The sequence below is a fragment of the Pristiophorus japonicus genome, chromosome 4, assembly GCF_044704955.1.
Source record: "Pristiophorus japonicus isolate sPriJap1 chromosome 4, sPriJap1.hap1, whole genome shotgun sequence".
NCBI classification, from domain to species: Eukaryota; Metazoa; Chordata; class Chondrichthyes; family Pristiophoridae; genus Pristiophorus; species Pristiophorus japonicus.
Window position 1 is genome coordinate 133297216 of NC_091980.1, and position 20237 is coordinate 133317452.

Genomic DNA, 20237 nt, shown 5'->3' on the forward strand with positions numbered 1-20237 from the left:
ACAGGGCTTGGTGCTGGGTCCTGCACTATTCACAAATCTATATTAATGACTAAGATGAAGGAACCACCTGTAGCTGGCTGGCTCTGCTGCACAGGAGGGCAGGATAAAGAGTGGGAGAGCGATAGTGAGAGGGGATTCAATTGTAAGGGGAATAGATAGGCGTTTCTGCGGTCGCAACCGAGACTCTCGGATGATATGTTGCCTCCCTGGTGCAAGGGTCAAGGATGTCTCACAGCAGGTGCAGGACATTCTGAAAAGGGAGGGTGAACAGCCAGTTGTCGTGGTGCACATTGGTACCAACGATATAGGTAAAAAAAGGGATGAGGTTCTACGAGATGAATTTAAGGAGCTAGAGGCTAAATTAAAAAGTAGGACCTCAAAAGTAGTAATCTCAGGATTGCTACCAGTGCAACATGCTAGTCAGAGTAGGAATCAGAGGATAGCTCAGATGAATACGTGTCTTGAGCAGTGGTGCAGCAGGGAGGGATTCAAATTCTTGGGGCATTGGAACCGGTTCTGGGGGAGGTGGGACCAGTACAAACCGGATGATCTGCACCTGGGCAGGACTGGAACCAATGTCCTAGGAGGAGTGTTTGCTAGTGCTGTTGGGGAGGAGTTAAACTAATATGGCAGGGGGATGGGAACTGATGCAGGGAGACAGAGGGAAACAAAATGGAGACAGAGGAGACAGAAGCAAAAGACAGAAAGGAGATGAGTAAAAGTGGAGGGCAGAGAAACCCAAGGCAAAAAACAAAAAGGGCCACTTTGCAGCAAAATTTTAAAGGGTCAAAGTGTGTTAAAAAGGCAAGACTGAAGGCTCTGTGCCTCAATGCGAGGAATATTCGGAATAAGGTGGATGAATTAACAGCGCAGATAGCAGTGAACGGATACGATGTGGTTGGCATCACGGAGACATGGCTCCAGGGTGACCAAGGTGACCTCAACATCCAAGAGTATTCAACATTTAGGAAGGTTAGACAGAAAGAAAAAGGAGGCGGGGTGGCATTGCTGGTTAAAGAGGAAATTAATGCAATTGTAAGAAAAGACATTAGCTTGGATGATCTGGAATCGGTATGGGTGGAGCTACAGAATACCAAAGGGCAGAAAACACTAGTGGGAGTTGTGTACAGACCTCCAAACAATGTCCCCTGCAGTCAGAATCAGGGGAAGTCATAACGGGGAACAAAGAAATGGCAGACCAATTGAACAAGTACTTTGGTTCGGTATTCACTAAGGAGGACACAAACAACCTTCCGGATATAAAAGGGGTCAGAGGGTCTAGGAAGGAGGAGGAACTGAGGGAAATCCTTATTAGTCAGGAAATTGTGTTGGGGAAATTGATGGGATTGAAGGCCGATAAATCCCCAGGGCCTGATGGTCTGAATCCCAGAGTACTTAAGGAGGTGGCCTTGAAAATAGCGGATGCATTGACAGACATTTTCCAACATTCCATTGACTCTGGATCAGTTCCTATGGATTGGAGGGTAGTCAATGTAACCCCACTTTTTAAAAAAGGAGGGACAGAGAAAACAGGGAATTATAGACCGGTCAGCCTGACATCAGTAGTGGGTAAAATGATGGAATCAATTATTAAGGATGTCATAGCAGCGCATTTGGAAAGAGGTGACATGATAGGTCCAAGTCAACATGGATTTGTGAAAGAGAAATCATGCTTGACAAATTTTCTGGAATTTTTTTAGGATGTTTCCAGTAGAGTGGACAAGGGAGAACCAGTTGATGTGGTGTATTTGGACTTTCAGAAGGCTTTCGTCAAAATCCCACACAAGAGATTAATGTGCAAAGTTAAAGCACATGGGATTGGGGGTAGTGTGCTGACGTGGATTGAGAACTGGTTGGCAGACAGGAAGCAAAGAGTAGGAGTAAATGGGTACTTTTCAGAATGGCAGGCAGTGACTAGTGGGGTACCGCAAGGTTCTGTGCTGGGGCCCCAGCTGTTTACATTGTACATTAATGATTTAGACGAGGGGATTAAATGTAGTATCTCCAAATTTGCAGATGACACTAAGTTAGGTGGCAGTGTGAGCTGCGAGGAGGATGCTATGAGGTGCAGAGTGACGTGAATAGGTTAGGTGAGTGGGCAAATGCATGGCAGATGAAGTATAATGTGGATAAATGTGAGGTTATCCACTTTGGTGGTAAAAACAGAGAGACAGACTATTATTTGAATGGTGACAGATGAGGAAAAGGGGAGGTGCAACGAGACCTTGGTGTCATGGTACATCAGTCATTGAAGGTTGGCATATAGGTACAGCAGGCGGTTAAGAAAGCAAATGGCATGTTGGCCTTCATAGCGAGGGGATTTGAGTACAGGGGCAGGGAGGTGTTACTACAGTTGTACAGGGTCTTGGTGAGGCGACACCTGGAGTATTGTATACAGTTTTGGTCTCCTAACTTGAGGAAGGACATTCTTACTATTGAGGGAGTGCAGCGAAGGTTCACCAGACTGATTCCCAGGATGGCGGGACTGACATATCAAGAAAGACTGAATCAACTGGGCTTGTATGGAGTTCAGAAGAATGAGAGGGGATCTCATAGAAACATTTAAAATTCTGATGGGTTTGGACAGGTTAGATGCAGGAAGAATGTTCCCAAGGTTGGGGAAGTCCAGAACCAGGAGTCACAGTCTAAGGATAAGGGGTAAGCCATTTAGGGCCGAGATGAGGAGAAACTTCTTCACCCAGAGAGTGGTGAACTTGTGGTATTCTCTACCACAGAAAGTAGTTGAGGCCAATTCACTAAATATATTCAAAAAGCAATTAGATATAGTCCCTACTCCTCAGGGGAATCAAGGGGTATGACGAGAAAACAGGAATAGGGTACTGAAGTTGCATGTTCAGCCATGAACTCATTGAATGGTGGTGCAGGCGTGAAGGGCCGAATGGCCTACTCCTGCACCTATTTTCTGTGTTTCTATGTAGTCCAGTTTATTGATACAAAGATGGGTGGTAAAGCAAATTGAGGGGAAAACACAAAATCTGTAAAGGGATATAGGCAAGCTAAATGAATGGGCAAAACTTTGGCAGCTGGGGTATAATGTGGGAAAATGTGAGGTTATCCATTGTGGCAGAAATAGAAAAGCAAATTCTAATTTAAAATGGAGAAATGCTGCAGTACAGAGGAAGGGACCTGGGGTCCTTGTGCATGAAACAAAATTAGTATGCAGCTACAGCAATTAATCAGGAAGGCAAATGAAATGTTCGCCTTTATTGCTGGGGGGGATGGGGGGGGGGGGGGGAAGAGGAGAAGGAGGAAAGAGTACAAAAGCAGAGAAATCCTGCTACAACTATATAGGTAGTGGTAAGGCCACATCTGGAGTACTGCATATTGTTTGTTATGGTCAGAATAACTCCATGAGACTATGCTGTAAGCTCAAACTGTTGTGACCTTGGTCACTTTAATGTAACTTCAGGTGAGGAAGCAGCATGGTAGACTGCCTTTTATACTTCCTTGCCCAGGGTATGCAAGTGACCCTTGGGTCTGCAACAGGTGTGCCCCCTGGTGGAAAGTCTTAAACACTAAAGTTTACATACACAAGTTTTGGTCTCCATATTTAAAAAAGTATATACACTTGCATTTTAGGCTGTAGAGAAGGTTCACTGGGTGGATTCCAGAGATGAGGGGTTGAATAAGCATCTAGATTGATCCCATACTCAATTTCATGATCCCTTAACTGTTGCAAAGCTCAATGTAATGCTTGATTGATGTAAACCAAGTTATGTTAACAGAAAATAAGCAACCACTCCAAAATTTACAAGGAGCCAAATTCCAGTCCAATATTGAGCAGTTTATTACAGTTATGTTACAAGTCATATCCAGAGCCCAGGTTTCACAGCTCTTTGTACAAGGTCACATGCCATCATTCTTTGCAGGACAGGGATCCTAATTATATAAATACAAAGTACTAAACACAATAAGCTTGATGCCATCAATCAGTTTAGTCACTCCCTCAGGGTGTGCTTGTCAAACAGTTACTCTCCCAGGCCATTCTCAAGGGCTCCCAGTCTCTTCAGGTTGGTGATGTGATCTCCAAGTTTCTTGATCATCTTCACTTGTTCATCCAAGTAGTGGGTCTCCAGGAAGTCACAACTGAAAAAGGAGGGAAACTAGTTATGTCCAGCAGCAGATATCAAGGAATGTCAGCTTCCCCTTCAGAGTCTGATTTTAATCCTCATGAACTGGAGGATAGTCAAGTGATGCAACAGAGATTGATGGAATTACTGCATCATTAGATTAACCTTACTGCACAATAAGTGCTCAGATCCTGGGATCACAGACACATTTATTAGTCACTGTCAATATTAGGCAAACTTACCCCATCCCTGCCCATTGCTCCCCCCCCAAAAAAAAAAACATTGACACCAACACAAAGCTATTGGGCATGGAGATCTTTTAATTAGGCTCAAGGACAATAAGGTTCCACAATCTCAGTACACATGAAGGCATGAGGAACTTACATGAGGGTCAGTGCTCTCAGTGGAGAGTTTGTGCAGATCTAGCAGTCTCTGGTTCACATTCTTCTCCATCTGCAGAGCTCTCTGCATCACAACCAGACCATTGCTCCACTCATCCTGCTCTGGTTTCTGGAAAGGAAATTCTAACAGTTCACTTACAATGGATTAAATAAACATTTGAAGGAAATTAGGAGAGCAAACAAAAGTCTACTTTACCATCAACTCATGTGTTAGCTTAATGGCAATTTTATATTTTACCACAACCACTGGAGTCATATTGATGAGGCAAAAAGCATAGATGTATTTAAGGGGAAGCATGGGGAGAAAGAAATAGAAGAGGCGAGATAAAGCAAGGTAAGAGAGGGTCACGTGGAATATAAAAACCACAATGATCAGTTTGGCCTAATGGCCTGTGTGCTGTAAATTGGAACCAATTGCTTTGGAATGTATTAGGAGCAATCAGTTTAAGGGGAGCCAGAATGAAGGCCACTCCTTATTGAATCCAACCTTGATGTCTGCCAAGATGATCCATCCTCCATGCCGATTCTGGAATTTCATCAGTTTCTCAGCATGCTCACGTTCCTCATGTGACTGCTCCTTGAAGAACTCAGCAAAGTGACGCAGGGCAACATCATCCTAGTCACAGAAGGAGGACTATGGAGAGATCAGAAGAGTAGTTGGGTATTGCATGGCAGACCCATCAAGTGTACAGTACATGAAGGAATCAAAACATTTTAAGGTTGATTACATACAAGTATCACTGAACTTGTATGTAAATAGTTATGTAAACAATCTTTCGATACTCTGGTCCAAGGTTTTTCATCGGACAAACATCAATGCCTTTTATTTGGGCTGGGGGGGGGATTGCCTGAAGGAGAATGGGAAAGAAAGTGTACCAGATTTCCACCACACTTACAGGAAAGAATACTTCCTGACTTCCCTCCTAAAATGTCCTGGCTCTAATTTTATTACATCCCCTCATTGCAAAGGCAAGGGAGAAAGTCCATGGAGTGATTTAGAATGAGGATATGAACTCTGAATTCCATGCATGGAATGCAGAATGTATTCCAAATAAACTTCAACAACAACCTCAAAAGAGCCCAGGAAAGGTGAGTATTTAGATTCAAGATACTCAGAATAGGTGGGCTAGATACAGCACAGAATTTAGTAAATTCACATTACACAGTCTCCATCGTGAAGTGGTCAAAAATATAAAACTCACCATAGAGAGATAAACATAGGAGGAATAGAGCTCCATGTTGATCTGCTTGTTGACAGCATCCTCACAATCCTGCTGGTAGTTCTGACGCACTTGAGAAACCATCTTTATTCTTTTTTTTTTCCAAATCTAAACTTTGTTGAAGCAACAAACTAAGATGTCAGCAACCTCAAAATCCTGTATTTATACTGAGGGATAATCCAGGGCGTGGCAGCCTAGAGGATGAGTGACAGTCCTCAATACCCAATCAGAAGTTGCAGATTCTCAGAGCACCAATCAACTAAAGGGAGGAGGGGGGATGGACTCTCAGAGCCAGTCAGATCTTTGAAGAATGAGCATCATTGGCTGACAACTCAATGAGGATCTCAATGGTTCTAACTTTCCTCAAACAAAGTTGAAATATCCAGAATCCCAGGTTGAAATGAATCCTCTACACTTTAGGCTAATCAATTGGGAAAAACTTATCAGTGCCCCTTTATGAGGGGGAATAAACAATACGTTCCAAATCGCACAAAACGAATAAAAAAACTTTTCAAATTATAATTTAGATCCCTGTGTCCACGCTGCACTCCAGTCCCTCTGGTGCCCACCGGTCACAGAAAGCCTCAATCACACCGGCAGACACCGTGTACTCCCTCTCCAAGGACATAACATAAGAACATAAGACATAAGAGCAGGAGTAGGCCATGATCCCTCGAGCATGCTCCGCCATTTAATAAGATCATGGCTGATCTGATCTTAGGACCAGTTCCAATTCCCCGCCCGCTCCCCATTACCCTTGACTCCTTTATCGTTCAAATATCTGTCTCCAACTTAAATATATTCAATGTCCCAGTCTCCGCTGCTCTCTGGGGCAGAGAATTCCATAGATTTATGACCCTCTGAGAGAAGAAATTCCTCCTCATCTCCATTTTAATTGGCGACCACTTTTTCTGAAACTGTGCCCTCTAGTTCTAGATTCCCCAATGAGTAGAAACATCCTCTCTGCATCTACCTTGTCAAGCCCCATCAGTATCTTATATATTTCAATAAGATCACCTCTCATTCTTCTAAACTCCAATGAGAATAGGCCCAATCTGCTCAACCTTTCTTCATAAGTCAACCCCTTCATCTGATCTCTGAGCTCAGAGTGAGGAATGCCTCCAGCTGAATTACATCCATGTTCAGCATGTTAAATTTGTATAGAACCTTGGCTAGACAACACTTGGAGTGCTGTGTACAGTTCTGGTCTCCACAGAATCATATAGAATCACAGAACAGTACAGCACACAAGGAGACCATTCAGCCCATCGAGTATATGCTGTGTCATTCGAAGAGCAATCCAGTTAGTCCCACGCTGAGGTTCTTTCCGCAAAATCCCTGCAATTTTTCCCCTTCAAGTATTTATCCATTTCCCTTTTGAAGGCTACTATTGAATCTGTTTCCATCACCCTATCAGGCTGTGCATTCCAAATCCTAACCACTTGTTGAGTTTTAAAGTTTTTCGTTATGTCGCCTCTGGTTCTTTTGCTCATCACATTAATTCTGTGCCCTCTGGTTCTTGACGCTTCAGCTTTTGGAAACAGTTTCTCTTGATTTAACCTTCATGGTTTTAAACACCTCCACCAAATCGATCAAATCTCATCTTATCCTTCTCTGCTCTAAGCAGAATATTATAAATAGGATGTAGAGTATTGACGAAGCTGCAAAAATGATTTACAAGGATGATACCAGAACTGAGAGGTTATACCCATTAGGTGTGATTGGACAGGATGGAACTCTTTTCTTTAGAAAAGGGAAGGCAGAAGGGTGACCTGATAGAGATCTTTAAAATTATATAAAGGTGTTTTGATAACATAGGCGTAGATAAAATGTTTCCACTTGTGGGGGAATCCAAAACTAAGGCCGATCAATATAAGATAGTCACAAATATATCTAAGAGGGACTTCAAGAGAAACTTCTTCAGAGGTTAGAATGTGGAACTCGGTTTCAAAAGGAATAGTTGAGGCACAGAGCATAGATGCATTTAAGGGGAAGCTGGATAAATACATGAAGGAGTAAGGATTGGAAGGATATGCTGATCGGGTTAGAAGATGATGGGTGGGAGGCGGCTCATGTGGAATATAAACTCCGGCATGGGCTGAATGGCCTTTTTCTGTGCTGTAAATTCAATGTATTTCTTAAAACATGGCCACCTGTAAAGTTTTTCACATCGAGTGAGTTGAAGAATTTGTTTTGTCTGAAACATGAAGCCGTCAAACCCATCAGCACGCAAACCCAACCTGACTTGTAGAAGTGTGACTCATCAACGTTTGAAATGTGGTGACATCGATCGTCAAAAACTGCCATTGAGAGACACCAGGAGTACGGTAAGGCTGGCCAGACCCACCAGGGGTGACAGCACAGTGGTATACAATCGGGAGGGAGTGGCCCTGGGAGTCAACATTGACTCCGGACCCCATTAAGTCTCATGGCTTCAAGTCAAGCATGGGCAAGGAAACCTCCTGCTGATTACCACCTACTTCCCTCCCTCAGCTGATGAATCAGTACTGCTCCATGATGAACATCACTTGGAGGAAGCACTGATAGTAGCAAGGGCACAGAATGTACTCTGGTTGGGAGACTTCAATGTCCATCACCAAGAGAGGCTCAGAAGCACCACTACTGACCGAGCTGACCGAGTCCTGAAGGAATGGGCTGCCAGATTGGGCCTGCGACAGATGGTGAGAGAACCAACAGAAGGGAAAAACCTACATGACCTCGTCCTCACCAATCTACCTGTCACAGACACATCTGTCCATGACAGCATTAGTAGCAGTGACCACCACACAGTCGTTGTGGAGAAGAAGTCCCAACTTCACATTGAGAACACCCTCCATCGTGTTGTGAGGCACTACTACCATGCTAAATGGGATAGATTCAGAACAGATTTATCATCTCAAATCTGAGTATCCATGAGGTGCTATAGGCCATCAGTAGCTGCAGAATTGTATTCTGCACCTTGTTACAAACTCACACGAGGCATGTATATATCAGACACGGTCACTCTGTGACCTTCACTTTATTCCCAGTACCAGAGTGCTGACCCTGGGTGGGACCTCCCCTTTTATACCTGGAAATCCAGGTGAGGAGTGTCTTCCGCAAGCTCACCCCCCTGTGGTCAGGGTATGCATTTCAAGGGTACAGTTACAGTTACAAAACTATTGTCATTGCAAGATGGTGAAATACATGACATCACCTCCCCCCTTAAGTCTTTTAGTTTCATAGATTAAGTCTATCGGGTGGTCGACGCTCTCTCGTGGAGCGCCGCAGTTGTGGCTCTGGTGGCTGAGCCTCAGTACGCATCTCTGTCACTTGAGGTGATTCCAGCCTGTCCGGGCTGGCCACAGGAACTGTGCATGCTGAGGGCTGTCTTTGTTGCTCATACGCTGGTAGTGGTATGGGTGCTATCTCATCATGCTCTTCTTCCGGTTCCTCCGTGGCTATGCTGAACCTTGTCTTTACTTGGTCCAAGTTTTTGCGGCATATCTGCCCATTGTTTAGTCTGAGCACCATGACCCTGTTTCCTTCTTTGCCAATTACGGTGCCCTCAAGCCGCTTGGGTCCCAAAGCATGGTTAAGAACAAATACCAGGTCACCTATTTCTATACACCTCCCCCTTGAACCTCGATCATGGAACTCGGTTTGGGACTGGCGCTTGCCCTCAACAATGTCTGCCAGGTCTGGGTGAATGAGGGACAGCCGCGTCTTCAGTGTGCGTTTCATGAGGAGTTCCCTAGCGGGACTCCCGTCAGCGAGTGCGGCCGGGACCTGAAGGGCAGTAGGAGGCGCGATAGGCGGTACTGAAGGGAGGGTCCTGCTTTATGACTTGGACCACCCATTCCGCCTGGCCATTAGAAGCCAGCTTGAACGGCGCTGTCCGGGCGTGCTTGATCCCATTGCTCGACATAAACTCCTGGAATTCTTGACTGGTAAAATATGGGCTATTGTCGCTGACCAGGAAGTCCAGCAAGCCATGGGTCACGAAAACCGTACGCAGACTCTCCACTGTGATGGATGTCGTGCACGAGTTCAATATGATGCACTCGATCCACTTCGAGTATGCATCGACAACGATCAGGAACATTTTCCCCATGAACGGGCCCGCATAGTCTATGTGAATACGTGACCATGGCCTGGTGGGCCAGGGCTACGGGCTGAGTGGAGCCTCCCTGGGGGCATTGCCCAGCTGGGCACACATGGTGCACCTGCGAACCCAGTGTTCCAGGTCTGAGTCAATCCCCGGCCACTATTCATGTGTCCGGGCAATGGCCTTCATTAACATGATGCCAGGGTGCTCGCTGTGGAGTTCCCTGATGAACGCTTACCTTCCTTTCTGGGGCATGACTACCCGGCTGCCCCATAACAGGCAGTCGGGTTGGATGGAGAGTTCGTCCATCCGTCTCTGAAATGGCCTGACTTCCTCGGGGCACGCACTGTGTAAGGGCGCCCAATTCCCAGTCAGGACACATTTCTTTATCATGGATAGGAGGGTGTCCCTCTTGGTCCAGAGGTTGATCTGTCGGGCTGTGATGGGGGAGCCCGCAGTGTCAAAAGCCTCAACGGCCATGACCATCTCGGCGCTCTGCTCCGACGCCCCCTCGGTGGTGGCCAGTGGGAGCCTGCTGAGTACGTCAGCGCAATTTTCGGTGCCTGGCCAGTGCCGTATGGTGTAGTCATACACAGCCAGCGTGAGGGCCCATCGCTGTATGCGAGCTGATGCATTAGCGTTGTCAGCCTTGCTGTCGGACAACAGGGATGTTAATGGCTTGTGGTCCGTCTCTAGCTCTAACTGTCTACCGAAAAGGTACTGTTGCATCTTTTTCACGCCGTACACACACGCGAGTGCCTCCTTCTCGACCATGCCATATCCACGCACTGCCTGGGAGAGCGACCTGGAGGCGTAAGCCACCGGTTGGAGTTGGCCGTCATCATTATCCTGCTGCAATACACACCCAACCCCGTAGGATGATGCATCGCATGTTAAAACCAGTTTTTTACAGGGGTCATACAAAGTCAACAGTTTGTTGGAACACAGCAGGTTCCTCGCCTTATTGAAAGCCCATTCTTGACAATCCCCCCAAAACCATTTACAACCTTTACGGAGGTGCATGTGTAATGGCTCCAAAACTGTGTTTAAGTTCAGCAGAAAGTTCCCAAAATAGTTCAAAAGTCCCAGGAATGATCGGAACTCCGACGTGTTGCCGGGCCTGGGCGTCCAGCGAATCGCCTCAGTTTTTGATTCAGTGGGCCAGATGCCGTCTGCGACAACCCTCCTGCCCAGGAACTCGACCTCTGGGGCCAAAAACACACACTTGGCCTTTTTCAGCCGCAAGCGTACCCGATCCAATCGGCGTAGCACCTCCTTCAGGTTGCGGAAGTGTTCCGCGGTGTCTCACCCGTTATAAGGATGTCGTCTTGGAATACGACCGTTCCAGGGATGGACTTGAGCAAGCTTTCCATGTTTCGCTGAAAGATAGCCGCTGACGAACGAATGCCAAACGGACACCTGTTGTAGACAAATAATCCTTTGTGCGTCGTGATGGTGGTCAGAAGCTTGGAATCTTCCGCCAGTTCCCGAGTCATGTAGGCCGAAGTGAGGTCCAGCTTCGTGAACAGCTTTCCACCTGCCAGCGTGGCAAAGAGGTCCTCCACTCTCGGAAGCGGGTATTGGTCTTGCAGCGACACTCGGTTGATGGTGACTTTGTAGTCGCCACAAATCCTCACCGAGCCATCTGCTTTGAGGACGGGAACGATGGGACTTGCCCAGTCGCTGAATTCAACTGCCGAAATTATGCCCTCTCTGAGCAGCCTGTCCAGTTCACTTTCAATTTTCTCACGCATCACGTACGGCACCACTCTGGCTTTGTGGTGCACTGGTCTGGCATCCGGAGTGATGTGTATCACTACTTTAGTGCCTTTGAATGTTCCGACACCGGGTTGAAAGAGTGACTCGAATTTTTGCAATACCTGCGAGCACGAACTGCGCTCCACGGATGAAATGGTGTGCACATCCTCCCATTTCCAATTCATCTCAGCTAGCCAACTCCTCCCCAAAAGTGCGGGGCCATTTCCCGGAACAATCCAGAGTGGCAGACAGTTCTGTAATCCATTATGCGTTACCACCAAGTTTGCACTGCCTAGCACTGGGATGATCTGTTTGGTGTACGTACGTAGCTGCAACTCAATGCGTTCCAGTTTGGACCTGCTAGCTCTGTGTGGCCATAGTCTCTCAAATTGTTGGGCGATCATGAGTGACTGGCTAGCTCCCGTATCCAGCTCTATGTGCCATTCAGTAAGACTTTCATCATCATGGGTGGCGTTTTAGTGTATGAGCTGTGGACGGTCTGCACCTGGGCAGGACCGGAACCAATGTCCAAGGGGGAGTGTTTGCTCGTGCTGTTAGGGAGGAGTTAAACTAATATGGCAGGGGGATGGGAACCAATGCAGGAAGACAGAGGGAAACAAAATGGAGACAAAAGGAAAAGACAGAAAGGAAATTAGTAAAAGTGAGGGGCAGAGAAACCCAAGGCAAAAAACAAAAAGGGCCACTGTACAGCAAAATTCTAAAGGGTTAAAGTGTAACAAAAAGGCAAGCATGAAAGCTTGGTGCCTCAAGGCAAGGAGTATTCAGAACCCAGGAGAGGGCTCTGAGCTAGTTAGAGTGGGTGAGAACTCAGATGAACAGGACCCCAAGAAAGAATGCAAAAGATACGAGGCAACAGAGCAGAGTAGCACTGGGGTAAGTGTAAACCACAAGGTGACATGAAGGGACAATATGTATGAATATAAAGGGGCTGCAGGAGGGGTCAAAACTAAAAATCATGGTTTAAAAACTACGATTAAAACACTCTACCTAAACGCACGCAGCATTCGAAATAAAGTAAATGAGTTGACGGCACAAATCATTACAAATGGGTATGATTTGGTGTCCATTACAGATACGTGGCTGCAGGGGTGCCAAGACTGGGAATTAAACATACAGGGGTATCTGACAATTCGGAAAGATAGACAAGAAGGGAAAGGAGGTGAGGTAGCTCTGTTAATAAACGATGATATCAGGGCAGTTGTGAGAGACGATATTGGCTCTAATGAACAAAATGTTGAATCATTGGGGGTGGAGATTAGAGATAGTAAGGGGAAAAAGTCACTGGTGGGCGTAGTTTATAGGCCCCCAAATAATAACTTCACGGTGGGGCGGGCAATAATCAAGGGAATAATGGAGGCATGTGAAAAAGGAACGGCAGTAATCATGGGGGATTTTAACCTACATAACGATTGGTCAAATCAAATCGCACGGGGTAGCCTTGAGGAGGAATTCATAGAATGCATACGGGATTGTTTCTTAGAACAGTATGTTACAGAACCTACAAGGGAGCAAGCTATCTTCGATCTGGTCCTGTGTAATGATACAGGAATAATAAACGATCTCCCAGTAAAAGATCCTCTCGGAATGAGTGATCACAGTATGGTTGAATTTGTAATACAGATTGAGGGTGAGGAAGTAGTGTCTCAAACGAGCGCACTATGCTTAAACAAAGGGGACTACAGTAGGATGAGGGCAGAGTTGGCTAAAGTAGACTGGAAACACAGACTAAACGGTGGCACAATTGAGGAACAGTGGAGGATTTTTAAGGAGCTCTTTCATAGTGCTCAACAAAAATATATTCCAGTGAAAAAGAAGGGCGGTAAGAGAAGGGATAACCAGCCGTGGATAACCAAGGAAATAAGGGAGAGTATCAAATTAAAAACCAATGCGTATAAGGTGGCCAAGGTTAGTGGGAAACTAGAAGATTGGGAAAATTTTAAACAATGGCAAAAAATTACTAAGAAAGCAATAAAGAAAGGAAAGATAGATTACGAAAGTAAACTTGCGCAAAACATAAAAACAGATAGTAAAAGCTTTTACCGATATATAAAACGGAAAAGAGTGACTAAAGTAAATGTTGGTCCCTTAGAAGATGAGAAGGGGGATTTAATAATGGGAAATGTGGAAATGGCTGTGACCTTAAACAATTATTTTGCTTCGGTCTTCACAGTGGAACACACAAAAACCATGCCAAAAAATTGCTGGTCACGGGAATGTGGGAAGGGAGGACCTTGAGATAATCACTATCACTAGGGGGGTAGTGCTAGATAGGCTAATGGGACTCAAGGTAGACAAGTCCCCTGGTCCAGAAGAAATGCATCCCAGGGTATTAAAAGAGATGGCGGAAGTTATAGCAGATGCAGTCGTTATAATCTACCAAAATTCTCATGGATTCTGGGGAGGTACCATCGGATTGGAAAGCAGCTAATGTAACGCCTCTGTTTAAAAAAGGGGCAGACAAAAGGCAGGTAACTATAGGCCGGTTAGTTTAACATCTGTAGTGGGGAAAATGCTTGAAGCTATAATTAAGGAAGAAATAGCGGGACATCTAGATAGGAATAGTGCAATCAAGCAGACGCAACATGGATTCATGAAGGGGAAATCATGTTTAACTAATTTACTGGAATTCTTTGAAGATATAACGAGCTTGGTGGATAGAGGTGTACCGATGGATGTGGTGTGTTTAGATTTCCAAAAGGCATTCGATAAGGTGCCACACAAAAGGTTACTGCAAAAGATAAATGTACGCGGAGTCAGAGGAAATGTATTAGCATGGATAGAGAATTGGCTGGCTAACAGAAAGCAGAGAGTCGGAATAAATGCGTCCTTTTCGGGTTGGAAATCGGTGGTTAGTGGTGTGCCACAGGGATCGGTGCTGGGACCACAACTGTTTCCAATATACATAGATGACCTGGAAGAGGGGACAGAGTGTAGTGTAACAAAATTTGAAGATGACACAAAGATTAGTGGGAAAGCGGGTTGTGTAGAGGACACAGAGAGGCTGCAAAGAGATTTAGGTAGGTTAAGCGAATGGGCTAAGGTTTGGCAGATGAAATACAATGTCGGAAAATGTGAGGTCATCCACCTTGGAGAAAAAAAACAGTAAAAGGGAATATTATTTGAATGGGGAGAAATTACAACATGCTGCGGTGCAGAGGGACCTGGGGGTCCTTGTGCATGAATCCCAAAAAGTTAGTTTGCAGGTGCAGCAGGTAATCAGGAAGGCAAATGGAATGTTGGCCTTCATTGCGAGAGGGATGGAGTACAAAAGCAGGGAGGTCCTGCTGCAACTATATCGGGTATCAGTGAGGCTGCACCGAGAGTACTGCATGCAGTTTTGGTCACCTTACTTAAGGAAGGATATACTAGCTTTGGAGGGGATACAGAGACGATTCACTAGGCTGATTCCGGAGATGAGGGGGTTACCTTATGATGATAGATTGAGTAGACTGGGTCTTTACTCGTTGGAGTTCAGAAGGATGAGGCGTGATCTTATAGAAACATTTAAAATAATGAAAGGGATAGACAAGATCGAGGCAGAGAGGTTGTTTCCACTGGTCAGGGAGACTAGAACTAGGGGGCACAGCCTCAAAATACGGGGGAGCCAATTTAAAACCGAGTTTGAGAAGGAATTCCTTCTCCCAAAGGGTTGTGAATCTGTGGAATTCTCTGCCCAAGGAAGCAGTTGAGGCTAGTTTATTGAATGTATTAAAATCACAGATAGATAGATTTTTAACCAATAAGGGAATTAAGGGATACGGGGAGCGGGCAGGTAAGTGGAACTGAGTCCACGGCCAGATCAGCCATGATCTTGTTGAATGGCGGAGCAGGCTCGAGGGGCTAGATGGCCTACTCCTGTTCCTAATTCTTATGTTCTTATGTTCTGATGAACTCTCTGAACCTCAGCATCCACGGTTATTCCCCTAGCCTCATCCTGCATTGCAGACCCATCGTCTGGTTCCTCTGTCTCGCAGACTAGCCTCGCTATTGCCTTTTTGCACATCCTGGTCAAGTGTCCACTGACATTACAAATCCTACAGCTATAAAGCGGGAACCTGCACCTTTTGGAAGTGTGTCTTCCCCCACATCTCCAGCATGAGCTGAGATTGCTAGTAACAAAAGGACTATTCCCAGGCATTCCTCTCTGATGGCCCGTTTGGCTGTTTCTAAGCACTCTGAATGGTCCCATCACGGGATGCATTGTTCCTCATGATGGCGTGAATTGCCGATCTCCTTTCCATTGTCCCTGTTGCGGGCACACCCTGGAGTTTGTTGCTGCCTGGGCGGTGTCGAATTGCCCTTGCCTGCCTGCCTGGGCGGTGTCGAATTGCCCTTGCCTGCCTGCGGGGTTCTGTATCACTTTTACAACAGTAACTCCATGGTTCATCGCAACGTTAAAACCAGGGCTGCGTGCGTAAAGTAGCTTGGTCTACTCTTCTCCTCCCATAACGGTCTCAGCTATCAACGCCGCCCCTTCTAAGGTTAGGTCCTTGGTCTTTATAAGCTTCCTGAAAATGCCAGCATGATTAATGCCCTCGATGAAAAAGTCCCTTAACATCTCCCCGCTGCAGGCATCGGAGAACTTACAGAGACTGGCCAATTGCTTCAGTTCGGCCACGAAGTCCGAGACAGTTTGACCCTCCCGACGTCGGTGAGAGTAGAACCGATGCCGGGCCATGTGTACGCTACTTGCCGGCTTGAGATGCTCACTGATCAGCTGGCTGATCTCTTCGAAGGACTTGTCCGCTGGCTTTTGGGGTGCCAGCAGGTCTTTCATCAACGCATACGTCTGTGGACCACAGCTGGTCAGTAGATGCGCCCTCCACTTGTCAGCCGCTGTCTCTTCCAGCCAGTCCTTTGTGACAAAGCTCTGCTGTAGTCTTTCCACAAAGTCGTCCCAGTCCTCACACACACAGTAGCGTTCCTCTGTGCCACCGGTGGCCATCCTCATGGTTCGGTGATTCCCGTATCTCATCGCCAGATGTAGTGTCTCTGCACCTTGTTACAAACTCACACGAGGCATGGATATATCAGACACGGTCACTCTGTGACCTTCACTTTATTCCCAGGACCAAAGACTGCTGACCCTGGGTGGGACCTCCCCTTTTATTCCTGGAAACCCAGGTGAGGACTGTCTCCCACAAGCTCACCCCCTGTCGTCAGGGTGTGCATTTCAAGGGTACAGGTAGAGTGAGCATGAGTTACAGTTACATAACTATTGTCATTGCAAGATGTCGAAATACATGATATATTCCACCACAATCTGTAGCCGCATGGCCCAGTATATCCCTCATTCTAGCATTACCATCAAGCCAAGGGAGCAACCCTGGTCAAAGAGGAGTGCAGAAGAGCATGAAAGGAACAGCATCAGGCATACCTAAAAATGAGGTGCCAAACTGGGGAAGCTGCAACACAGGACTACATGCATGCTAAACAGCGGAAGCAGCATGCTATAGAAAGAGCAAAACAATCCCACAACGGATCAGATCAAAGGTCTGCAGACTACCACATCTAGTTGTGAATGGTGGTGGACCATTAAACAAGTAACGGGAGGAAGAGGCTCCATGAACATCCCCATCCTCAATGATGGAGGAGCCCAGCTCGTCAGTGCAAAAGACAAGGCTGAAGCGTTTGCAAACACCTCTAGCCAGAAGTGCCTCATGATCCATCACGGCCCCCTCCTGGGGTCCCCACCATCACAGAAGCCAGTCTTCAGCCAATTCAATTCACTTCACATGATATCAAGAAACAGCTGAGCGCACTGGATACAGCAAAGGCCATGGGACTCATTCACTTCCCGGCTCTCGTGCAGAACACTTGTGCTCCAGAACAGCCCAGGTATGTCCTGTCCACAAAAAGCAGGACAAATCCAATCTGGACAATTACCACCCCATCACTCTACTCCCAATCATCAGCAAAGTGATGGAAGGTGTTGTCGACAGTGCTATCAAGTGGCACTTATTCACCAAGAAACTGCTCATCGGTGGATTGTGGACAGTTTGGGTTCAGCCAGGACCACTCGGCTCCAGACCTCCTTACAGCTTGGTCCAAATAGGGACAAAAGAGCTGAATTACAGAGGTAAGGTGAGAGTGGTGGTCCTTGACATCAAAGCAGCATATGACTGAGTGTGGCATCAAGGAGCCCTAGTACAATTGAAGTCAATGGGAATCAGGGGTGAAAATGCCCACTAGCTGGAGTCATACCGAGCACAGGAAGATAGTTGTGGTTGTTGGGGGTCAATCATCTCCGCCCCAGGGCAGTGTCCTAGGCCCAACCATCTTCAGTTGCTTCATCAATGAGCTTCCCTGCATCATAAGGTCAGAAGTGGAGATGTTCGCTGATGATTGCAGTGTTCAGTTCGATTTGCAACTCCTCAGAAAATGAAGCAGTCTATGCCCACATGCAGCAAAACCTGGACGACATTTATGCCACACTAGTGCCAGGCAATGACTATCTCCAACAAGCGAATGTCTAACCACCTGCCCTTGACATTCAACAACATTACCATCGCTGATTCCCCCACCATCAACACCTGGGGGTCACCATTGACCAGAACCTTAACTGGTCCAGCTACATAAATACAGTGGTAACAAAAGTGGGTGAGAGGCTGGGTATTCTGCGGCGAGTATCTCACCTCCTGACTCCCCAAAGCCTTTCCACCATCTACAAAGCACAAGTCAGGAGTGTGATGGAATACTCTCCACTTGCCTGGATCAGTGCAGCTCCAACAACCCTCGAGAAAGTTGGCACCATCAAGGACAAAGCAGCCCGCTTGATGGGCACCCCATCCACCACCTTCAACATTCACTGCCTCCACTACCGGCGTACCATGGCTGCAATGTGTAACATCTCGAAGATGTACTGCAGCAACTCTTCAAGGTTCTTCAACAACACCTGCCAACCCGCGAGCTCTACCAACTAGAATGACACGGGCAGCATAACCTGCAAGTTCCCCTCCAAGTTACACACCATCCTGACTTGGAAATATATCGCCATTCCTTCATCATCGCTGGGACAAAACCATGGAACTCCCTCCCTAACAGCACTGTGGGAGTACCTGCACCACAAAGACTGCAGCGGTTCAAGAAGGTATCTCACCACAACCTTCTCAAGGGCAATTAATGATGGGCAATAAATACTGGCCTTGCCAGTGGTGCCCACATTCCGCAACAAATAAAAAAGACATTAACATGGAAAGACTAAAGGAGACGATTTAATTGCACCCAGTGCAGTTCTCAACAAAGTCCTTAATTAACTTGTAAACAATGGATTATTGAAGCTCCAGCATCAACAACATTTGAATCCATTCATGGACGAGAAGGGGACAAATGGAGATCCAGTAGGATTTGGAAAGGATGATTGCTATTTGTATGAAATGTACAATGGAACAAAATACAAATGGATATATTTATGAAGGAGCTGCTGGTATTGGGTTATAAATTGATGGAAAAGGCATGCAAGGTGTAGTTGAGGAGGGGAAGAGTTTCAGGAGAAGTATCTATTTAACTTGGGAGTTTTCCTTTATGCATTTAATGAAATACATTTTCTCATTCCAGGCGGATTATACTTTGTTGGACTACTGTCCCACGTGTATTCTTTGCCCAATTCCTTATTCATGTGGGAGCCTAGTCAGTGAGTATTGGCAAGTTAGTCAACCATGAGATGAGGTGGGAGGGGTCACAGAACCAAGCCCAATAGGGTTTCCTATGTGGGGTACGATAGAATAGTGGTTATGTTACTGGATAATTCAAAGGCCTGGACTAATGATCCAGAGACAAAATCCCAGCACAGCAGCTGGGGAATTTAAATTCAGTTAATCAATTAAATACATCTGGAATAAAAAGCTAGTCCTGGTGATCATCTGGTTCACTAATCTCCTTTAGGGAAGGAAATAAGAACATAAGAAATAGAAGCAGAAGCAGGCCACAAGGCCCCTCGAGCCTGCTCCGCCATTTAATACGATCATGGCTGATCCGATCATGGACTCGTCCACTTCCCTGCCCGCTCCCTATAACCCCTTATTCCCTTATCGGTTAAGAAACTGTCTATCCCTGTCTTATATTTATTCAATGACCCAGCTTCCACAGCTCTTTGAGGCAGCGAATTCCATAGAATTACAAGCCTCTGAGAGAAGAAATTCCTCCTCAGTTTTAAATGGGCGGCCCATTATTTTAAGATTATGCCCCCTTATCCGGGGATAATCTACTGTCCTTACCCGGTCTGGCCTATATTTGACTCAAGGCCCACAGCAATGTGGTTCACACTTAACGGCCCTCTGAAATGGCCCAGCACGGCACTCAGTGCTACAAGGCGGTTCACCTTCAAAGGCAATTAGATATGGGTCATAAATGCTGGCCTTGAGCTCAGACATTACTGGTCTGTATGGCAGTTACTTGCTCTTTGCCCACGCAGCTTAACAGGAAGTCTATAGCAGCAGTGGTTTACTGAGCTACCCGCAGTAATAACTGTGAATGCCAAGAGCACAGATGCATTTAAGGGAAAGCTAGATAAACACGAGGGAGAAAGGTACAGAAGGATATGCTGATAGGTCTAGATGAAGTGGGAATGAGGAGGCTCACATGGAGCATAAACCACAGCATGGCCCAGTTGGACCAAATGGTCTTTTTCTGTGCTGTAAATTCAATGTAATTCTTAAAA

General features: G+C 46.2%; 1 protein-coding gene across 1 annotated transcript; it reads right to left on the reverse strand.

Annotated features, from left to right (window-relative positions):
* Window positions 1–3989: 3989 nt before the first annotated feature.
* On the reverse strand, window positions 3990–5796 carry LOC139262683 (ferritin heavy chain, oocyte isoform-like). Its single transcript, XM_070877834.1, has 5 exons — window positions 5695–5796; window positions 4980–5108; window positions 4476–4601; window positions 4257–4282; window positions 3990–4107 (listed from the first exon to the last, which is right to left on the reverse strand). The coding sequence occupies exons 1-5, from the start codon at window positions 5794–5796 to the stop codon at window positions 3990–3992; spliced, it is 501 nt and encodes a 166-aa protein (XP_070733935.1).
* Between the last annotated feature and the right edge of the window lie 14441 nt (window positions 5797–20237).

Coding starts and splice junctions, on each gene's coding strand:
- LOC139262683 (XM_070877834.1), bottom strand. CDS start 5,796: ATGGTTTCTCAAGTGCGTCAGAACTACCAGCAGGATTGTGAGGATGCT. Junction 5,109..5,694: donor CCTATGTTTATCTCTCTATG/GTGAGTTTTATA, acceptor TTCTGTGACTAG/GATGATGTTGCCCTGCGTCA. Junction 4,108..4,256: donor AGCACTTATTGTGCAGTAAG/GTTAATCTAATG, acceptor CTCCTTTTTCAG/TTGTGACTTCCTGGAGACCC.